We start from the raw sequence: 21,614 nt of genomic DNA on the forward strand, positions 1-21,614 counted from the left end.
CCTAAATTGGACAGAGATGTCAGCAGAGAGCACTGTGCTTGTGATGTCAGCAGAGAGCTCTGTGTTCCAAAAAGAAAAGAATTTCCTCTGTAGTATTCAGCAGCTACTAAGTACTGAAAGGATTAAGATTTTTTAATAGAAGTAATTTACAAATCTGTTGAATTTTCTGGCACCAGTTGATTAAAAATTGATTAGTATGCTTAAAATTGGCCTCTTCTGACCCCTATAACTTTTTTTGATTTTCTGTATACAGGGAATTCTGAAGGTATTTTTTCTCGGTTGCCTACATTGGGGAACACCTGAACCGTGGGTATATGCTGCTTGCCACTAGGAGGCAACACTAGGCTAAAAAGAAGTCAGCTCCTCCCAGCAGGATATACCCGCCCACTAACTCTGAGCTTATCAGTTTTAGCTTAATGTCAGTAGGAGGCAGATGCAGGTCCGGAGCTCTCCAGACCTGATCTTTTTTCTTTTTTTCAATTTAGCACCGGTAAGATTTTTTTTCTCCTTTTTTATTTTTATAGGTTGAGCTTACAGGAGTATGGCGCTGCCTGGTCTCAAACTGCGAAGTCAGGGCACAGCACATAAGGTATGTTCCGTTAACCCCCCTCGCCAACGGTCAGTTTCAGATGGTCGACCCTGGGTACGGGTCCCCCTCTGTCCCCTGCTTGCCCTGCCTTTTGCGGCCTGGCATGACGCAGCGCGGCACCACACTGGCTGAAGACACCTTGGGTGAGTATATCAGCCTCAGTGGTAAGTATCACTCCCATCATCCCGGATGTGGCTCAAAGCATTGAACGTGGACGCCGCTTCCAAACACTCGTACAGAACTTCCTTTCTCAGGAGTCCGATTATTTGGTAAGTGATTGGATGAAATAATTTCTGAGGCCATGGACGGCAAAAGTTTTTTGTTGCCACAAAACCGTTCTAGGCGTACTGGTTGACACCGTAAGGTCTCTTCCTTTCATCCATTTGGGTTCGCCTCGACCCGAAGGGACAAAACCTTGGCTTCTCAGGACCGGAAGGCACCTTCATGTATCACCGAAAACAAACTAAACTAAAATATAACTTTAAATAGATGCTTTTCTTAAAATATGTCAAAGCAAGGCGCCTTCCTTTAAAACTCGGACCCCCTGGAAGTCTGGTGCCCGGTCGTGCCATTTTTCCTCTAAACCCGACTCCTCCAACCTTCCTTTGACTGAAGGGGTGCCCCCATCCGGGGCTTCTCCTTGGGTGGGTGGTCGTCTGTCCTTTTTCCGGAACATATGGGAGATGCCTGGGTGAGGGACGTTGTTTACAACGGTTACCGGATAGAATTTAGTTTTTTTTTTCCCGGGATAATTTTTCCAGTCCCAGCCCCCGAGGTTGCCTGCTCTGAATGTGGCCTTTCAGTCTGCCCTCCAAAACTTGCTTTCCCAAGGTGTGATTGTGCCAGTTCCTCCTCAGGAGCATTTTTCGAGGTTCTACTCCAATCTTTTGTGGTCCCCAGAAAGGAAGGCACGGTTTGTCCTATACTGGATCTCAAACTACTCAATCGCCACCTGCGTCTGCGACATTTTCGCATGGAATCTCTGAGATCAATAATTGCTTTCATGGATCCAGGTGAGTTCCTGTCCTCTGTGGACATTCAGGATGCTTACCTGCATGTCCCCATCTGCCCGTCTCATCACTGCTTTCTATGGTTTGCGGTTCCTGACGGTCACTTTCAGTTTGTGGCTCTGCCCTTTGGGCTGGCCATGGCTCCCCGGGTCTTCACCAAGATCACCATCCTCCGTTCTCGGGAGTTTCTGTGCTTCCTAATCTGGATGACCTGATGGTCAAGGCTCTCTTCCTGTCAGAGAACCTGGACAAGTCTCCCCTTTCTCTTCATCGTCCCATCCAGCTGTCCCCTCTAGTCCACCACTCCCTGCTCTGGTGGCTTCAGCCCCCTCTTCTCTGGGGGGTGTCGTTCTTTCCTCCCCCTCCAGTGGCGGGTCTTGACGACCGATGCCAGTCTCCTGGGCTGGGGAGGGGTGTACCAGGACAGGACGGTCCAGGGCCGATGGTCCTCCCGGGAGTCTCTTCTCCCAATCAACGTTTTGGAACTGAGGGCAGTTCTCCTATGCCTTTTGGCATTGGGAGTCTCTCCTTCAGTACAGTCCTTTCCTGTTCGAATCCAGACGGACAACGCCACGGCCATGGCATACATAAATCACCAGGGGGGCACCTGCAGTGCTTTGGCGATGGCGGAAGTAGCCAGGATTCTTACCTGGGCAGAGTGCCACGTTCCCTCAATTTCGGCAGTCCACATTCCGGGAATGGACAATTGGGAGGCGGCTGACTCCGGGGGAGTGGTCTCTCCATCCAGAGGAGTTTACAATGATAATCCAGCTCGGGGACTCTGGACGTGGACTTGTTTGCGTCCTGCTGGAACCGTCAGGTTCCCAACTTTGAAGCCAGATCCCGGGACCCTTTTGGCACTTGCCGTGGACACGCTTGTGATCTCTTGGTCCAATTTCTCCCTTCCTTATCTCTTCCTCTTCTTCCCAGTGTGATCCGGAAGCTCAACATAGACGGTACTAGGGATCGACTGATATCGTTTTTTTAGGGCCAATACCGATAATCGGTGCAGGTTAGGGCCGATAGCCGATAACTTATACTGATATTCCGGTATAAGTTATCGGCTATTTAACCCCCTGCGACACCGCTGCAGATCATTGATTTAAAGCGGGCGCTTTAAATCAATGATCTGCAGTGGCTTTTGCGGGGCCATAGGCCGCCGCCGCCACCACCCGCTTCTCTCCCCTACCTGTCAGGGTGGTCCGGGCCATCCATCCATCGTTCATGTAGTGTCCGGGGGCGTTCCGGGTGGAGGGTGGTCCGGTCCGGGCTGTCCTTCTTCTCCCACGGTCTTCTTCTCCACTCCGGGCAGGCTCCGGCCTAGTACGCTGCATAGACGTCACTGCGCAGTGACGCCCGTGCGCAGCGACGCACCTGACGTCACGGTGTAGCGGCGTCTATGCAGCGTACTAGGCCGGAGCCTGCCCGGAGTGGAGAAGACCGTGGGAGAAGAAGGACAGCCCGGACCGGACCACCCTCCACCCGGAACGCCCCCGGACACTACATGAAGGAAGGATGGCCTGGACCACCCCCATTACGGGTAAGTTTAATTTTTTTATTGACTCGGAGGGTGGGGGAGGGGCCCGACCGGTATAGCGGTATGGGAAAAAATCCATACCGGTATACCGCCTAGCATCACGGTGGGTCGGGGGTGCGGTGCGGCGGCAAGATAATTCCCGATACCGATAATGCCCAAAATCGTGATGATCGGCCGATAATATCGGCCATACCGATAATCGGTCGATCCCTAGAAGGTACCTCCGCGATTCTCATGGTACGCGGACATTATCCACCTCCTCGCGGACACTCCCATGCGTCTTCCCGATCGGCCCGATCTTCTCTCTCAGGGCCCCCTTTGCCACCCGAATTCCCTTCTGCTGCATTTGAAACCGCGGTGTAGAAGGCCAAGGGGTTTCTGCCCAAGTAATTTGCACCATGCTTCGCGCCCGTAAGACCTCTTCAGCCAGGATTTATCATCGTACCTGTCATGCTTACTTTCACTGGTATGGGACCCGGTCTCTGTCTCCCACAGTTTTTTCTCTCCCTAACCTCCTGTCTTTCCTGCAGGCCGGTTTGGAAATGTGTCTGGCACTCAGTTCCTTGAAGGGTCAAGTGTCTATTCTTTTCCAATAGCCCTTGGCGTCTGACTCACATCTCCACCTTTTTACAAGGGGTGGCCCACGAGGCTCCTCCTTACAGGTCCCCCATTCCTCCTTGGGACTTAAGTTTGGTGCTGTCCGCCTTGCAGGACTCTCCTTTTGAAGCTCTCCATGAAGTCTCTCTTCGTTTCCTTTCTTGGAAGGTAGTCTTCCTTGTGTCCAGTACCTCTATTCAGAGGGTCTCGGAGTTGGCAGCCCTTTTCTGCCGTTCTCCCTTTCTCATCCTTCACCGGGATAAAATTGTGCTCCCTCCGGTCCCCTCCTTTCTGCCAAAGGTGGTTTCCTCCATCCACCTGAATGAGGACATCATTCTCCCCTCCTTTTGTCCCAACCCTTCCCATCATCGGGAACTCTCTTCATAAGTTGGACCTGGTTCGGGCCCTCAAGGCCTATTTGTCGGTCACTTCTTCTTTCCGGCGCTGTGACTCACTGTTTGTGATTCCCGATGGTCGGCTAGGGGGCTGCCTGCTTCTAAGGCATCCATCTCCAGTTGGATCCAGTTGGCCATTTCAGAGGTGTATCGCTGTAAAGGGAAGGTCCCGCCCTTCCGTGTTAAAGCTTACTCTACCCGCTCCGAGGGGGCCTCTTTGGCAGTCCGGAACAGGGCTTCTGCTATGCAGGTGTGCAAGGCCACTTGGTCGTCCGTGCTCACTTTTGCCAAGTTCTATCAGGTGCACACCTTTGCATCTGCCGATGCGAGTCTTGGTCTCAAGGTTCTGCAGGTGGCGGTGGCTCAGTCCTCCGCCTGACTTCTTCTTGCTGGGATTTTGTTCTTCCCACCCCAGGGACTGCTTTAGAACTTCCCACGGTTCCTGTGTCTCCCAATGTCGGTGACCCAGAAAAGTAGATTTTTTTTTTATACTTACTGTGAAATCAATTTTTCGGAGCCTCATTGGGGGACACAGCACCCACCCATCAGCAGATGTTGGTTTCCAAGTTTTGGTTGGTTGTCGCTCGGTGAGGGGCTCAGATGTATTTTTTTTTTTTGTCTGGGTTATTCCTCGGACAATGTTGTTTTTCTCTTTTGGCTCTCTCCTACTGCTTTAAGACTAAACTGATTAGCTCAGAGTCAGTGGGCGAGTATATTCTGCTGAGAGAAGCCGACATCTTTTTTTAGTGTCTCCTCCTAGTGGCAAGCAGCATATACCCATGATTCCTTTGTCCCCCAATGAGGCTCCGAGAAATAGATTTTACAGTAAGTATAAAAAAATCTACTTTTTGCGTTGTGATCTGTAGTTTTTATCTGTACCATTTTTGTTTTTAATGGAACCTTTTTATGAATATTTTTCTGGTATAAGAAGTGACCAAAAATCTGCAATTCCACACTTTGGTAATTTTTTTTTAACGTTCACGCCATTGACCGCACAATTTCGTTAATGCTATATTTAATAGTTTGGACATTTTCGCACACAGCAATACCAAATATGTATATTACTGTTTACATTACTTTATTTGAAAAATGGGAAAAGGCGAGGTAATTCATATTTTTTTTTAGGAAAGGGGTATAATTATCCCTTAATTTTATTATGCTTTTTTGTCATTTAATTCACTTATTTTAACCTTTATAGAGGACTATGAATCTATGAATTATTTTTCCTACGGACTGTGGGGTTTTCAAGAGCACAAATCCACCTTTTTCTCTGGGAACATTAGTAAATTTGTTGGAATTTTTATTAAACTTCATGGGCACGCCCCCTTTCCGTTGACCACCCCTCTTTTTAGTAGGCCACTCCCCTTTTTGGGGTTTTGTGAGTAAAATGGCTAGTTGCAAAGGGATTATTTTTTTTTTTTTTTTTTGTGGGGGGGGGGGAGGGATTTCTTTTTAAAGCAAATTCTGCATTGCAACACAATTTGATTTGGGATTTAATGACCCCCTCAATGTACAGTAAATTTTGCGGAATTTCCGAATGTATTTTCCGGTGGACCAAGGCACGCCCCCTTTCTGTTGACCACACCTCTTTTTAGGAGGCCACTCCCCTTTTTGGGGGGTTTTGTGAGTAAAATGGCTAGTTGCACAGGGATTAGTTTTTTTTTTTTTTTTTGGGGGGGGAGGGATTTATTTTTAAAGCAAATTCTGCATTGCGACACAATTTGATTTGGGATTTAATGACCCACTCAATGTGCAGTAAATTTTGCGGAATTTCCGAGTATATTTTCCGATGGAAATTCCGCGGTGTGAACGTTCCCTTGACTTTTGTTTTTGTATTTGTTTTTTTTTCTTTTAGGGATTCCCGACACATGACACTGAGGGGAAGGAGCTGAGCAAAGGTCAAACCAAAAAACTCAGGAAACTGTATGAAACTCAAGAGAAACTGTACAAAGAATATCTGCAGATGGCGCAGAACGGCAACGCCTAAAAGATAAAGGCGCCGAAGGAAGAGTGTGAACAAACTGTATTTATTCCTGCGTGTTTCCCCGCCGGTAGCCCAGGATGTACCGTCGCCATGGTGGCCTCTGAGATCTGTGACCGATCCATATGTGGCTCACTGCGGGTGGTCGCGCCATTCTTCTACCATCCTGACTGTTACCACTGTACAATCAGCAGCAGCGTGGATTATACCACGACTTGTATACTACCAATCACACCGTAATAAATTCTTTAGTAAATGTATTGCATTTTGAGTCTTTTATATTTACTTATTTTTATTTTTCCTTAAAGGGGTTATCCAGGAAATTTTTTTTTTTTTTTTATATATATCAACTGGCTCCAGAAAGTTAAACAGATTTGTAAATTAATTCTGTTATTTTTTATTTTATCCTTTCGGTACTTATGAGCTTCTGAAGTTAAGGTTGTTCTTTTCTGTCTAAGTGCTCTCTGATGACACGTGTCTCAGGAACTGCCCAGTTTAGAAGCAAATCCCCATAGCAAACCTCTTCTAAACTGGGCGGTTCCCGATACACGTGTCATCAGAGAGCACTTAGACAGAAAAAACTTTTTTTTATATATATCAACTGGCTCCAGAAAGTTAAACAGATTTGTAAATTACTTCTATTAAAAAATCTTAATCCTTTCAATACTTAAGAGCTTCTGAAGTTAAGGTTGTTCTTTTCTGTCTAAGTGCTCTATGATGACACGTGTCTTGGGAACCGCCCAGTTTAGAAGAGGTTTGCTATGGGGATTTGCTTCTAAACTGGGCGGTTCCCGAGACACGTGTCAGGCCGGCTCACGTGTGCTGCGGGCAGGGTTTTGCAACATCTGGAGGTCCGCAGGTTGAAGACCACTGGTATTGGAGGTTATACTCGCGTGTCCCAGCCGCTCTGGACCGTCACCGCTGCCCGGGATGTCGCCTTCCATCACTGTCCCCGCGTCCCCCTGACGCTCCGGCAAGGCCTCTGCTTCCCCGGCATCTTCGCTCTCCGTCGCCGCCATCACATCGCTACGCACGCCGCTCCTATTGGATGACGGGACGGCGTTCGCAACGACGTGATGACGACGATGGAGAGCGCCGGCGATGCAGGGGATCCCGAAGAGGACGCGCCGGAGCCCCGAGGACAGGTAAGCGATCGTCAGCGGAGCACACGGGGCACCGTAAACGGCTATCCGGTGGTGGCTGAAGCAGTCTGCGCTGCCGGATAGCCGTATATATGCGATGGCCCCGACATACAAAAGCATCGTATGTTGATGCTGCCTCTGAGAGGCCATTGTATGTTGAAATGATCGTATGTTGGGGCCATCGTAGGTCGGGGGGTCACTGTGTGTGTGTGTGTGTGTGTGTGTGTGTGTATGTATATATATATATATATATATATATATATATATATATATATATATATATATATATATATATATATGGCATATATAAGGAAGACCTTTATTTCACCTTTTACTGTGTTTATCTGCACCTTGTTGACTGACCCTTAGGGACATGTCTTATTTGCACTCCCCCTGGTACATATGAAACCTATTGTGTTAAATCTCAATCTAACACGGTCAAGATTGAAAGATCTCAAGTATTTGTCTATCTCAGACTTTGTCGCCGTTTTGTAAAACACTGTCAACAGACCGTTGTCTGACTTGTTTGCCTGACCCCTTCAATCATTAAAGGGGTACTCCTGTGAAAAACATCTTATCCCCTATCAAAAGGATGGGGGTAAGATGTTAGATCACGGGGATCCCGGCGCTGGGGACACCCGATCTCCGGGCCGGCAGCAGTGGCGTCCGGAACACGGGAGCTCCAAGTCATGCCACGCCCCCTCCATTCATGTCTATGGGAGGGGGCGTGATGGCTGTAGTCATAGACATGAATGGATGGGGTGCGGGGGCTGTAGTCGCCAGTCATCCGGCACGGAGTTCGCTCTATGCATGGATGACCGGGGTGCCACGCTGGTGATCGCGGGGGTTCCCAGCGGCGGAATCCCCACGATCTAACATCTTATCCCCTATCCTTTTGACAGAGAATAAAATGTTTCTGCCGGATTACCCCTTTAACTTAAATAACATGACCTGTGATCATTTCCACAGAATCCTAGGGCCTGCTTTAGTAATCCATACAAAGATGGACACTTGCACTTATTAATATACCATTTCATAAAATCTGATTTTGTCGGTACCAATATAGCCCAAAATATAGACTTGAAGCACATGCTGTTGCACTGCGCTGGTGCGATTTTTTTTTTTACTTTTGACTTGTGATAAAATAGCACCCCCCCCCCCCCCTCCCATATCATGCACACTCACCATCACTTTTTCACCATTAATTTCATCTGGCAGCTCCCAGACCGCTCCCTTCCCAGCTCTGTCTGTATGCTGTGCTATCACTATGGGATCAGGATATACTGTACAGGTAAAGAGTACAGAACATGTAATACCTCCCTGTACTGTAGGGGGCACTACCAGACACCAGTCAGTGCATGCACTTCAGTAATACAGGTAAAGAGTAGTACAGAACATGTAATACCTCCCTGTACTGTAGGGGGCTCTACCAGACACCAGTCAGTGCATGCACTTCAGTAATACAGGGGTTTTACCAGTGAATGCCCATTCTGATTGGTCGGTTCTTCCGCCCATTGACATGTTTCACAGATCTGGACTGTCTGTACATTGTATGTTGAGTCTGGTTTCAAGTTACAAGGGTCCAGAAAAGACCATTGTATGTTGAAACTATTGTATGTTGAGGCCATTGTAAGTTGAAGGATCACTGAAAATAAACCCCACCCTGAAAGTAAGCCCTAGCAGGATTATTGGGTAGGGCTGCAATATAAGCCCTACCCCGAAAATAACACCTAGTTCAGGGGTAATCTGCTGGCCGCCAGTAATGCCCGCAGACCCCACATGGCCACCACAGTAATGCCCGCAGACTCCACACACCCCATCCTTCACACTCCTGCAGCCCCCATCCTTCACACTCCTGCAGCCCCCATCCTTCACACTCCTGCAGCCCCCCATTCTTCACACTCCTGCAGCCCCCCATCCTTCACACTCCTGCAGCCCCCATCCTTCACACTGCTGCAGCCCCAATCCTTCACACTCCTGCAGCCCCCCATCCTTCACACTCCTGCAGCCTCCCATCCTCCACACTCCTGCAGCCCCCCATCCTCCACACTGCTGCAGCCCCCCATCCTTCACACTCCTGCAGCCTCCCATCCTCCACACTGCTGCAGCCCCCCCCCCCCGTAAATAAATAATAAGCCCTACCCTGAAAATAAGCCCTAGTGTGTTTTTTGTGACTAAAATTAATATAAGACCCGGTCTTATTTTCGGAGAAACACTGTAGTTATTCACCTCCCCTCCAGCTCTATCTGTATACTGCTGCTATCACTATGGGATTAGGATATATAGTAGTTATTCCCCTCCAGCTCTATCTGTATACTGCTGCTATCTATATGTAATCAGGGTATATAGTATATACCACCCCTCCAGCTCTAACTGTATGCTGCTGCTACTCTCTCTATTAACATACATATATAAATAATATATATATATATATATATATATATATATATATTTATACAACTCCCCTTCAGCTCTGTTTATAATGTTGTTGCTATATACACCTCCCCTCCAGCTCTATCTGTATACTGCTGTTGCTATCTCTTTATAATCAGGATATATTGTAATTGTACAACTCCCCTCCAGCTCTTTATGTATACTGCTGCTATCTATATGTAATCAGGATATATAGTATATACCACCCCTCTAGCTCTAACTGTATGCTGCTGCTGCTTTCTATTAACATACACACACATATATATATATATATATATATATATATATATATATATATATAGTTATACAACTCCCCTTCAGCTCTGTTTATAATGTTGTTGCGATATACAACTCAATTCCAGCTCTATCTGTATACTGCTGTTGCTATCTCTATATAATCAGGATATATTGTAATTGTACAACTCCCCTCCAGCTCTGTCTGTATACTGCTGTTCTGTTCTACTACCTCTATATGATCTGAATATATAGTCATTATACAACTCCCCTCCTGTGTTTACACATTCATTTGTGACAGAATTTTTTTCAGTTTTTGCCGTATAACGCATTTGCACAAATTGTGGTAAAAACTTTATACAGCAATTTGGGAAAATTGCAGCAAAGACACGGTCAACTCGGGGTGAAAACATGTCCAAAAATGTTGAGAAGTTGGAACATGTGAACACAACCAAAAGACTTCAAATCTTCTTATAACATCTCAGTTATGATTCTAGATCAAATCACTTTCTCCTCATGGTAACATTTCTCTAAAAAATGCACTTTGAAAAAGAAAATGCATCAAAATTGCACTTAATGTGAACTGAAACCAACCCACTTATCTGTCTCAGCAGTTTAGGCTTCTGTTTGCTGGAGTTTACACAGGAGATCAGGTTGGCCTCCTTAAGCTAATTGCAGTGATGAGTCTCCCCTCATTCTGCAAAGCCAGAAGAATCATGGGGAATGTAGGCAGAAATAAATTCTGTTCTGAAACACAAATCAATGTGGCTGAAATCCCCATGCCTGCCATCTCGGCTAGAACAGGTAAGCACAAAGCATACACAAGAACCTTTATATTATTATAGCCAATGCTGCACTGTAAAAGAAAAAAAGGAATTCCCAGAGTGCTTCTTCAACCTATTTCCGCCTGTCACACATATATTCATGCAGTGTTAACTGTCTATGACTGTGTTTTCCAGCCAGGGTGCTTCCAGCTGTTGCAAAACTACAACTCCCAGCATGCCCGGACAGCCAAAGGCTGTAAATATAGATTACAGTATAGGGAGAAGCGTATATAGGATATTACAGTACAGGGAGCAGTGTATATAGGATAATACAGAGTTTAGGGCATTGTATATAGGATATTACAGTATAGATGGCACTGTATATAGGATATAATATAAAATGTATATAGGATATTACAGTATAGATGGCACTGTATATAGGATATAATATAAAATGTATATAGGATATTACAGTATAGATGGCACTGTATATAGGATATAATATAAAATGTATATAGGATATTACAGTATAGATGGCACTGTATATAGGATATAATATAAAATGTATATAGGATATTACAGTATAGATGGCACTGTATATAGGATATAATATAAAATGTATATAGGATATTACAGTATAGATGGCACTGTATATAGGATATAATATAAAATGTATATAGGATATTACAGTATAGATGGCACTGTATATAGGATATAATATAAAATGTATATAGGATATTACAGTATAGGGAGAGGTGTATATAGTATATTACAGTATAGGGAGTAGTGTATATAGCATATTACAGTATATAGGGCAGTGGGTATGCGATATACAGGTATAGTGAGCAGTGTATAGAGGATATTACAGTATACCGTAGGAAGCAATGTATGAGATATACAGTATAGTGAGCTCTGTATATAGTATTTAGAATATTACAGTATAGGGGACAGTGTATATAGTATATTACAGTATAGAGGACAGTGTATATAGTATATTACAGTATAGAGGACAGTGTATATAGGATATTACAGTATAGGGGACAGTGTATATAGTATATTACAGTACAGGGGACAGTGTTTATAGAATATTACAGTATAGAGGACAGTGTATATAGTATATTACAGTACAGGGGACAGTGTATATAGTATATTACAGTATAGGGGACAGTGTATATAGTATATTACAGTACAGGGGACAGTGTATATAGTATATAACAGTATAGAGGACAGTGTATATAGTATATTACAGTACAGGGGACAGTGTATATAGTATATTACAGTATAGGGGACAGTGTATATAGTATATTACAGTATAGGGGACAGTGTATATAGTATATTACAGTATAGGGGACAGTGTATATAGTATATTACAGTATAGGGGACAGTGTATATAGTATATTACAGTATAGGGGACAGTGTATATAGTATATTACAGTACAGGGGACAGTGTATATAGTATATTACAGTACAGGGGACAGTGTATATAGGATATTACAGTATAGAGGACAGTGTATATAGGATATTACAGTATAGAGGACAGTGTATATAGTATATTACAGTATAGAGGACAGTGTATATAGTATATTACAGTATAGGGGACAGTGTATATAGGATATTACAGTATAGAGGACAGTGTATATAGTATATTACAGTATAGGGGACAGTGTATATAGGATATTACAGTATAGAGGACAGTGTATATAGTATATTACAGTATAGAGGACAGTGTATATAGTATATTACAGTATAGGGGACAGTGTATATAGTATATTACAGTATAGAGGACAGTGTATATAGGATATTACAGTATAGGGGACAGTGTATATAGTATATTACAGTATAGGGGACAGTGTATATAGTATATTACAGTACAGGGGACAGTGTATATAGTATATTACAGTATAGGGGACAGTGTATATAGGATATTACAGTATAGGGGACAGTGTATATAGGATATTACAGTATAGGGGACAGTGTATATAGTATATTACAGTATAGGGGACAGTGTATATAGGATATTACAGTATAGGGGACAGTGTATATAGGATATTACAGTATAGGGGACAGTGTATATAGTATATTACAGTATAGGGGACAGTGTATATAGGATATTACAGTACAGGGGACAGTGTATATAGGATATTACAGTATAGCGGACAGTGTATATAGGATATTACAGTATAGGGGACAGTGTATATAGGATATTACAGTATAGAGGACAGTGTATATAGTATATTACAGTACAGGGGACAGTGTATATAGTATATTACAGTATAGGGGACAGTGTATATAGTATATTACAGTATAGGGGACAGTGTATATAGTATATTACAGTATAGGGGACAGTGTATATAGTATATTACAGTATAGGGGACAGTGTATATAGTAAATTAGAGTACAGGGGACAGTGTATATAGTATATTACAGTATAGAGGACAGTGTATATAGTATATTACAGTACAGGGGACAGTGTTTATAGAATATTACAGTATAGAGGACAGTGTATATAGTATATTACAGTACAGGGGACAGTGTATATAGGATATTACAGTATAGCGGACAGTGTATATAGTATATTACAGTATAGGGGACAGTGTATATAGGATATTACAGTATAGAGGACAGTGTATATAGGATATTACAGTATAGAGGATAGTGTATATAGTATATTACAGTATAGAGGATAGTGTATATAGGATATTACAGTATAAGGGACAGTGTATATAGTATATTACAGTATAGGGGACAGTGTATATAGGATATTACAGTATAGAGGACAGTGTATATAGGATATTACAGTATAGGGGACAGTGTATATAGTATATTACAGTACAGGGGACAGTGTATATAGTATATTACAGTATAGGGGACAGTGTATATAGTATATTACAGTATAGGGGACAGTGTATATAGGATATTACAGTATAGGGGACAGTGTATATAGTATATTACAGTATAGGGGACAGTGTATATAGTATATTACAGTACAGGGGACAGTGTATATAGTATATTACAGTATAGGGGACAGTGTATATAGGATATTACAGTATAGAGGACAGTGTATATAGTATATTACAGTATAGGGGACAGTGTATATAGGATATTACAGTATAGGGGACAGTGTATATAGTATATTACAGTATAGGGCACAGTGTATATAGTATATTACAGTATAGGGGACAGTGTATATAGTATATTACAGTATAGAGGACAGTGTATATAGTATATTACAGTATAGGGGACAGTGTATATAGTATATTACGGTATAGGGGACAGTGTATATAGTATATTACAGTATAGAGGACAGTGTATATAGTATATTACAGTATAGGGGACAGTGTATATAGGATATTACAGTATAGAGGACAGTGTATATAGTATATTACAGTATAGGGGACAGTGTATATAGGATGTTACAGCCTAAAGTGCAGTGTATAAAGTATATAGGACAGTGTATATAGTATATAGGATATTACAGTATAGAGGACAGTGTATATAGTATATTACGGTATAGGGGACAGTGTATATAGTATATTACAGTATAGAGGACAGTGTATATAGTATATTACAGTATAGGGGACAGTGTATATAGTATATTACAGTATAGGGGACAGTGTATATAGGATGTTACAGCCTAAAGTGCAGTGTATAAAGTATATAGGACAGTGTATATAGGATATTACAGTATAGAGGACAGTGTATATAGTATATTACAGTATAGAGGACAGTGTATATAGTATATTACAGTATAGGGGACAGTGTATATAGGATATTACAGTATAGAGGACAGTGTATATAGTATATTACAGTATAGAGGACAGTGTATATAGTATATTACAGTATAGGGGACAGTGTATATAGGATATTACAGTATAGAGGACAGTGTATATAGTATATTACAGTACAGGGGACAGTGTATATAGAATATTACAGTATAGAGGACAGTGTATATAGTATATTACAGTACAGGGGACAGTGTATATAGTATATTACAGTATAGGGGACAGTGTATATAGTATATTACAGTATAGGGGACAGTGTATATAGGATATTACAGTATAGAGGACAGTGTATATAGGATATTACAGTATAGAGGACAGTGTATATAGGATATTACAGTATAGTATAGGGAACAGTGTATATAGTATATTACAGTATAGAGGACAGTGTATATAGGATATTACAGTATAGAGGACAGTGTATATAGTATATTACAGTATAGAGGACAGTGTATATAGTATATAACAGTATAGAGGACAGTGTATATAGTATATTACAGTATAGGGGACAGTGTATATAGTATATTACAGTATAGGGGACAGTGTATATAGTATATTACAGTATAGAGGACAGTGTATATAGTATATAACAGTATAGAGGACAGTGTATATAGTATATTACAGTATAGGGGACAGTGTATATAGTATATTACAGTATAGGGGACAGTGTATATAGTATATTACAGTATAGAGGACAGTGTATATAGTATATAACAGTATAGAGGACAGTGTATATAGTATATTACAGTATAGGGGACAGTGTATATAGTATATTACAGTATAGGGGACAGTGTATATAGTATATTACAGTATAGGGGACAGTGTATATAGTATATAACAGTATAGAGGACAGTGTATATAGTATATTACAGTACAGGGGACAGTGTATATAGGATATTACAGTATAGGGGACAGTGTATCTAGTATATTACAGTATAGGGGACAGTGTATCTAGTATATTACAGTATAGAGGACAGTGTATATAGTATATTACAGTATAGAGGACAGTGTATATAGTATATTACAGTATAGGGGACAGTGTATATAGTATATTACAGTATAGGGGACAGTGTATTTAGTATATTACAGTATAGGGGACAGTGTATATAGTATATTACAGTATAGGGGACAGTGTATATAGTATATTACAGTACAGGGGACAGTGTATATAGAATATTACAGTATAGGGGACAGTGTATATAGTATATTACAGTATAGGGGACAGTGTATATAGTATATTACAGTATAGAGGACAGTGTATATAGTATATTACAGTATAGAGGACAGTGTATATAGGATATTACAGTATAGAGGACAGTGTATATAGGATATTACAGTACAGGGGACAGTGTATATAGGATATTACAGTATAGGGGACAGTGTATATAGGATGTTACAGCCTAAATTGCAGTGTATAAAGTATATAGGACAGTGTATATAGTATATAGGATATTACAGTATAGAGGACAGTGTATATAGTATATTACAGTATAGAGGACAGTGTATATAGTATATTACAGTATAGAGGACAGTGTACATAGTATATTACAGTATAGGGGACAGTGTATATAGGATATTACAGTATAGAGGACAGTGTATATAGTATATTACAGTATAGAGGACAGTGTATATAGTATATTACAGTATAGAGGACAGTGTATATAGTATATTACAGTATAGGGGACAGTGTATATAGTATATTACAGTATAGAGGACAGTGTATATAGGATATTACAGTACAGGGGACAGTGTATATAGTATATTACAGTATAGAGGACAGTGTATATAGTATATTACAGTATAGAGGACAGTGTACATAGTATATTACAGTATAGGGGACAGTGTATATAGTATATTACAGTATAGGGGACAGTGTATATAGGATATTACAGTATAGGGGACAGTGTATATAGTATATTACAGTATAGGGGACAGTGTATATAGGATATTACAGTATAGAGGACAGTGTATATAGTATATTACAGTATAGAGGACAGTGTATATAGTATATTACAGTATAGGGGACAGTGTATATAGTATATTACAGTATAGGGGACAGTGTATATAGTATATTACAGTATAGGGGACAGTGTATATAGGATATTACAGTATAGAGGACAGTGTATATAGGATATTACAGTATAGGGGACAGTGTATATAGGATATTACAGTATAGAGGACAGTGTATATAGTATATTACAGTATAGAGGACAGTGTATATAGTATATTACAGTATAGGGGACAGTGTATATAGTATATTACAGTATAGAGGACAGTGTATATAGGATATTACAGTATAGGGGACAGTGTATATAGTATATTACAGTATAGGGGACAGTGTATATAGTATATTACAGTACAGGGGACAGTGTATATAGTATATTACAGTATAGGGGACAGTGTATATAGGATATTACAGTATAGGGGACAGTGTATATAGGATATTACAGTATAGGGGACAGTGTATATAGTATATTACAGTATAGGGGACAGTGTATATAGGATATTACAGTATAGGGGACAGTGTATATAGTATATTACAGTATAGGGGACAGTGTATATAGGATATTACAGTACAGGGGACAGTGTATATAGGATATTACAGTATAGCGGACAGTGTATATAGTATATTACAGTATAGGGGACAGTGTATATAGGATATTACAGTATAGAGGACAGTGTATATAGTATATTACAGTACAGGGGACAGTGTATATAGTATATTACAGTATAGGGGACAGTGTATATAGTATATTACAGTATAGGGGACAGTGTATATAGTATATTACAGTATAGGGGACAGTGTATATAGTATATTACAGTATAGGGGACAGTGTATATAGTAAATTAGAGTACAGGGGACAGTGTATATAGTATATTACAGTATAGAGGACAGTGTATATAGTATATTACAGTACAGGGGACAGTGTTTATAGAATATTACAGTATAGAGGACAGTGTATATAGTATATTACAGTACAGGGGACAGTGTATATAGGATATTACAGTATAGCGGACAGTGTATATAGTATATTACAGTATAGGGGACAGTGTATATAGGATATTACAGTATAGAGGACAGTGTATATAGGATATTACAGTATAGAGGATAGTGTATATAGTATATTACAGTATAGAGGATAGTGTATATAGGATATTACAGTATAGGGGACAGTGTATATAGTATATTACAGTATAGGGGACAGTGTATATAGGATATTACAGTATAGAGGACAGTGTATATAGGATATTACAGTATAGGGGACAGTGTATATAGTATATTACAGTACAGGGGACAGTGTATATAGTATATTACAGTATAGGGGACAGTGTATATAGTATATTACAGTATAGGGGACAGTGTATATAGGATATTACAGTATAGGGGACAGTGTATATAGTATATTACAGTATAGGGGACAGTGTATATAGTATATTACAGTACAGGGGACAGTGTATATAGTATATTACAGTATAGGGGACAGTGTATATAGGATATTACAGTATAGAGGACAGTGTATATAGTATATTACAGTATAGGGGACAGTGTATATAGGATATTACAGTATAGAGGACAGTGTATATAGTATATTACAGTATAGGGCACAGTGTATATAGTATATTACAGTATAGGGGACAGTGTATATAGTATATTACAGTATAGAGGACAGTGTATATAGTATATTACAGTATAGGGGACAGTGTATATAGTATATTACGGTATAGGGGACAGTGTATATAGTATATTACAGTATAGAGGACAGTTTATATAGTATATTACAGTATAGGGGACAGTGTATATAGGATATTACAGTATAGAGGACAGTGTATATAGTATATTACAGTATAGGGGACAGTGTATATAGGATGTTACAGCCTAAAGTGCAGTGTATAAAGTATATAGGACAGTGTATATAGTATATAGGATATTACAGTATAGAGGACAGTGTATATAGTATATTACGGTATAGGGGACAGTGTATATAGTATATTACAGTATAGAGGACAGTGTATATAGTATATTACAGTATAGGGGACAGTGTATATAGTATATTACAGTATAGGGGACAGTGTATATAGGATGTTACAGCCTAAAGTGCAGTGTATAAAGTATATAGGACAGTGTATATAGGATATTACAGTATAGAGGACAGTGTATATAGTATATTACAGTATAGAGGACAGTGTATATAGTATATTACAGTATAGGGGACAGTGTATATAGGATATTACAGTATAGAGGACAGTGTATATAGTATATTACAGTATAGAGGACAGTGTATATAGTATATTACAGTATAGGGGACAGTGTATATAGGATATTACAGTATAGAGGACAGTGTATATAGTATATTACAGTACAGGGGACAGTGTATATAGAATATTACAGTATAGAGGACAGTGTATATAGTATATTACAGTACAGGGGACAGTGTATATAGTATATTACAGTATAGGGGACAGTGTATATAGTATATTACAGTATAGGGGACAGTGTATATAGGATATTACAGTATAGAGGACAGTGTATATAGGATATTACAGTATAGAGGACAGTGTATATAGGATATTACAGTATAGTATAGGGAACAGTGTATATAGTATATTACAGTATAGAGGACAGTGTATATAGGATATTACAGTATAGAGGACAGTGTATATAGTATATTACAGTATAGAGGACAGTGTATATAGTATATAACAGTATAGAGGACAGTGTATATAGTATATTACAGTATAGGGGACAGTGTATATAGTATATTACAGTATAGGGGACAGTGTATATAGTATATTACAGTATAGAGGACAGTGTATATAGTATATAACAGTATAGAGGACAGTGTATATAGTATATTACAGTATAGGGGACAGTGTATATAGTATATTACAGTATAGGGGACAGTGTATATAGTATATTACAGTATAGAGGACAGTGTATATAGTATATAACAGTATAGAGGACAGTGTATATAGTATATTACAGTATAGGGGACAGTGTATATAGTATATTACAGTATAGGGGACAGTGTATATAGTATATTACAGTATAGGGGACAGTGTATATAGTATATAACAGTATAGAGGACAGTGTATATAGTATATTACAGTACAGGGGACAGTGTATATAGGATATTACAGTATAGGGGACAGTGTATCTAGTATATTACAGTATAGGGGACAGTGTATATAGTATATTACAGTATAGAGGACAGTGTATATAGTATATAACAGTATAGAGGACAGTGTATATAGTATATTACAGTATAGAGGACAGTGTATATAGTATATTACAGTATAGGGGACAGTGTATATAGTATATTACAGTATAGGGGACAGTGTATTTAGTATATTACAGTATAGGGGACAGTGTATATAGTATATTACAGTATAGGGGACAGTGTATATAGTATATTACAGTACAGGGGACAGTGTATATAGAATATTACAGTATAGGGGACAGTGTATATAGTATATTACAGTATAGGGGACAGTGTATATAGTATATTACAGTATAGAGGACAGTGTATATAGTATATTACAGTATAGAGGACAGTGTATATAGGATATTACAGTATAGAGGACAGTGTATATAGGATATTACAGTACAGGGGACAGTGTATATAGGATATTACAGTATAGGGGACAGTGTATATAGGATGTTACAGCCTAAATTGCAGTGTATAAAGTATATAGGACAGTGTATATAGTATATAGGATATTACAGTATAGAGGACAGTGTATATAGTATATTACAGTATAGAGGACAGTGTATATAGTATATTACAGTATAGAGGACAGTGTACATAGTATATTACAGTATAGGGGACAGTGTATATAGGATATTACAGTATAGAGGACAGTGTATATAGTATATTACAGTATAGAGGACAGTGTATATAGTATATTACAGTATAGAGGACAGTGTATATAGTATATTACAGTATAGGGGACAGTGTATATAGTATATTACAGTATAGAGGACAGTGTATATAGGATATTACAGTACAGGGGACAGTGTATATAGTATATTACAGTATAGAGGACAGTGTATATAGTATATTACAGTATAGAGGACAGTGTACATAGTATATTACAGTATAGGGGACAGTGTATATAGTATATTACAGTATAGGGGACAGTGTATATAGGATATTACAGTATAGGGGACAGTGTATATAGTATATTACAGTATAGGGGACAGTGTATATAGGATATTACAGTATAGAGGACAGTGTATATAGTATATTACAGTATAGAGGACAGTGTATATAGTATATTACAGTATAGGGGACAGTGTATATAGTATATTACAGTATAGGGGACAGTGTATATAGTATATTACAGTATAGGGGACAGTGTATATAGGATATTACAGTATAGAGGACAGTGTATATAGGATATTACAGTATAGAGGACAGTGTATATAGGATATTACAGTATAGTATAGGGAACAGTGTATATAGTATATTACAGTATAGAGGACAGTGTATATAGGATATTACAGTATAGAGGACAGTGTATATAGTATATTACAGTATAGGGGACAGTGTATCTAGTATATTACAGTATAGGGGACAGTGTATATAGTATATTACAGTATAGAGGACAGTGTATATAGTATATAACAGTATAGAGGACAGTGTATATAGTATATTACAGTATAGGGGACAGTGTATATAGTATATTACAGTATAGGGGACAGTGTATATAGTATATTACAGTATAGAGGACAGTGTATATAGTATATTACAGTATAGGGGACAGTGTATATAGTATATTACAGTATAGGGGACAGTGTATATAGTATATTACAGTATAGGGGACAGTGTATATAGTATATTACAGTATAGAGGACAGTGTATATAGGATATTACAGTATAGAGGACAGTGTATATAGTATATTACAGTATAGGGGGACAGTGTATATAGTATATTACAGTATAGGGGACAGTGTATATAGTATATTACAGTACAGGGGACAGTGTATATAGTATATTACAGTATAGGGGACAGTGTATATAGTATATTACAGTATAGGGGACAGTGTATATAGTATATTACAGTACAGGGGACAGTGTATATAGTATATTACAGTATAGGGGACAGTGTATATAGGATATTACAGTATAGAGGACAGTGTATATAGTATATT

General features: G+C 39.6%; 2 protein-coding genes across 3 annotated transcripts in view; one reads left to right on the forward strand and one right to left on the reverse strand.

The window, feature by feature from the left end:
- Nucleotides 1-6,363, forward strand: part of CARS1 (cysteinyl-tRNA synthetase 1) — a 43,891-nt gene extending 37,528 nt beyond the window's left edge. For both annotated transcript variants that reach the window (XM_056527716.1, XM_056527715.1), the window contains one exon: nt 5,984-6,363. In XM_056527716.1, the coding sequence (XP_056383691.1) occupies nt 5,984-6,115 (132 nt within the window). In that variant the 3' untranslated portion in view covers nt 6,116-6,363. The remainder of the gene's footprint in view (nt 1-5,983) is intronic.
- Nucleotides 1-21,614, reverse strand: part of ELF5 (E74 like ETS transcription factor 5) — a 231,034-nt gene that overhangs the window by 122,284 nt on the left and 87,136 nt on the right. The gene's annotated exons all lie outside the window — the stretch shown is intronic.

This window comes from Hyla sarda, chromosome 6 (genome assembly GCF_029499605.1).
Source record: "Hyla sarda isolate aHylSar1 chromosome 6, aHylSar1.hap1, whole genome shotgun sequence".
Taxonomy (NCBI): domain Eukaryota; kingdom Metazoa; phylum Chordata; class Amphibia; order Anura; family Hylidae; genus Hyla; species Hyla sarda.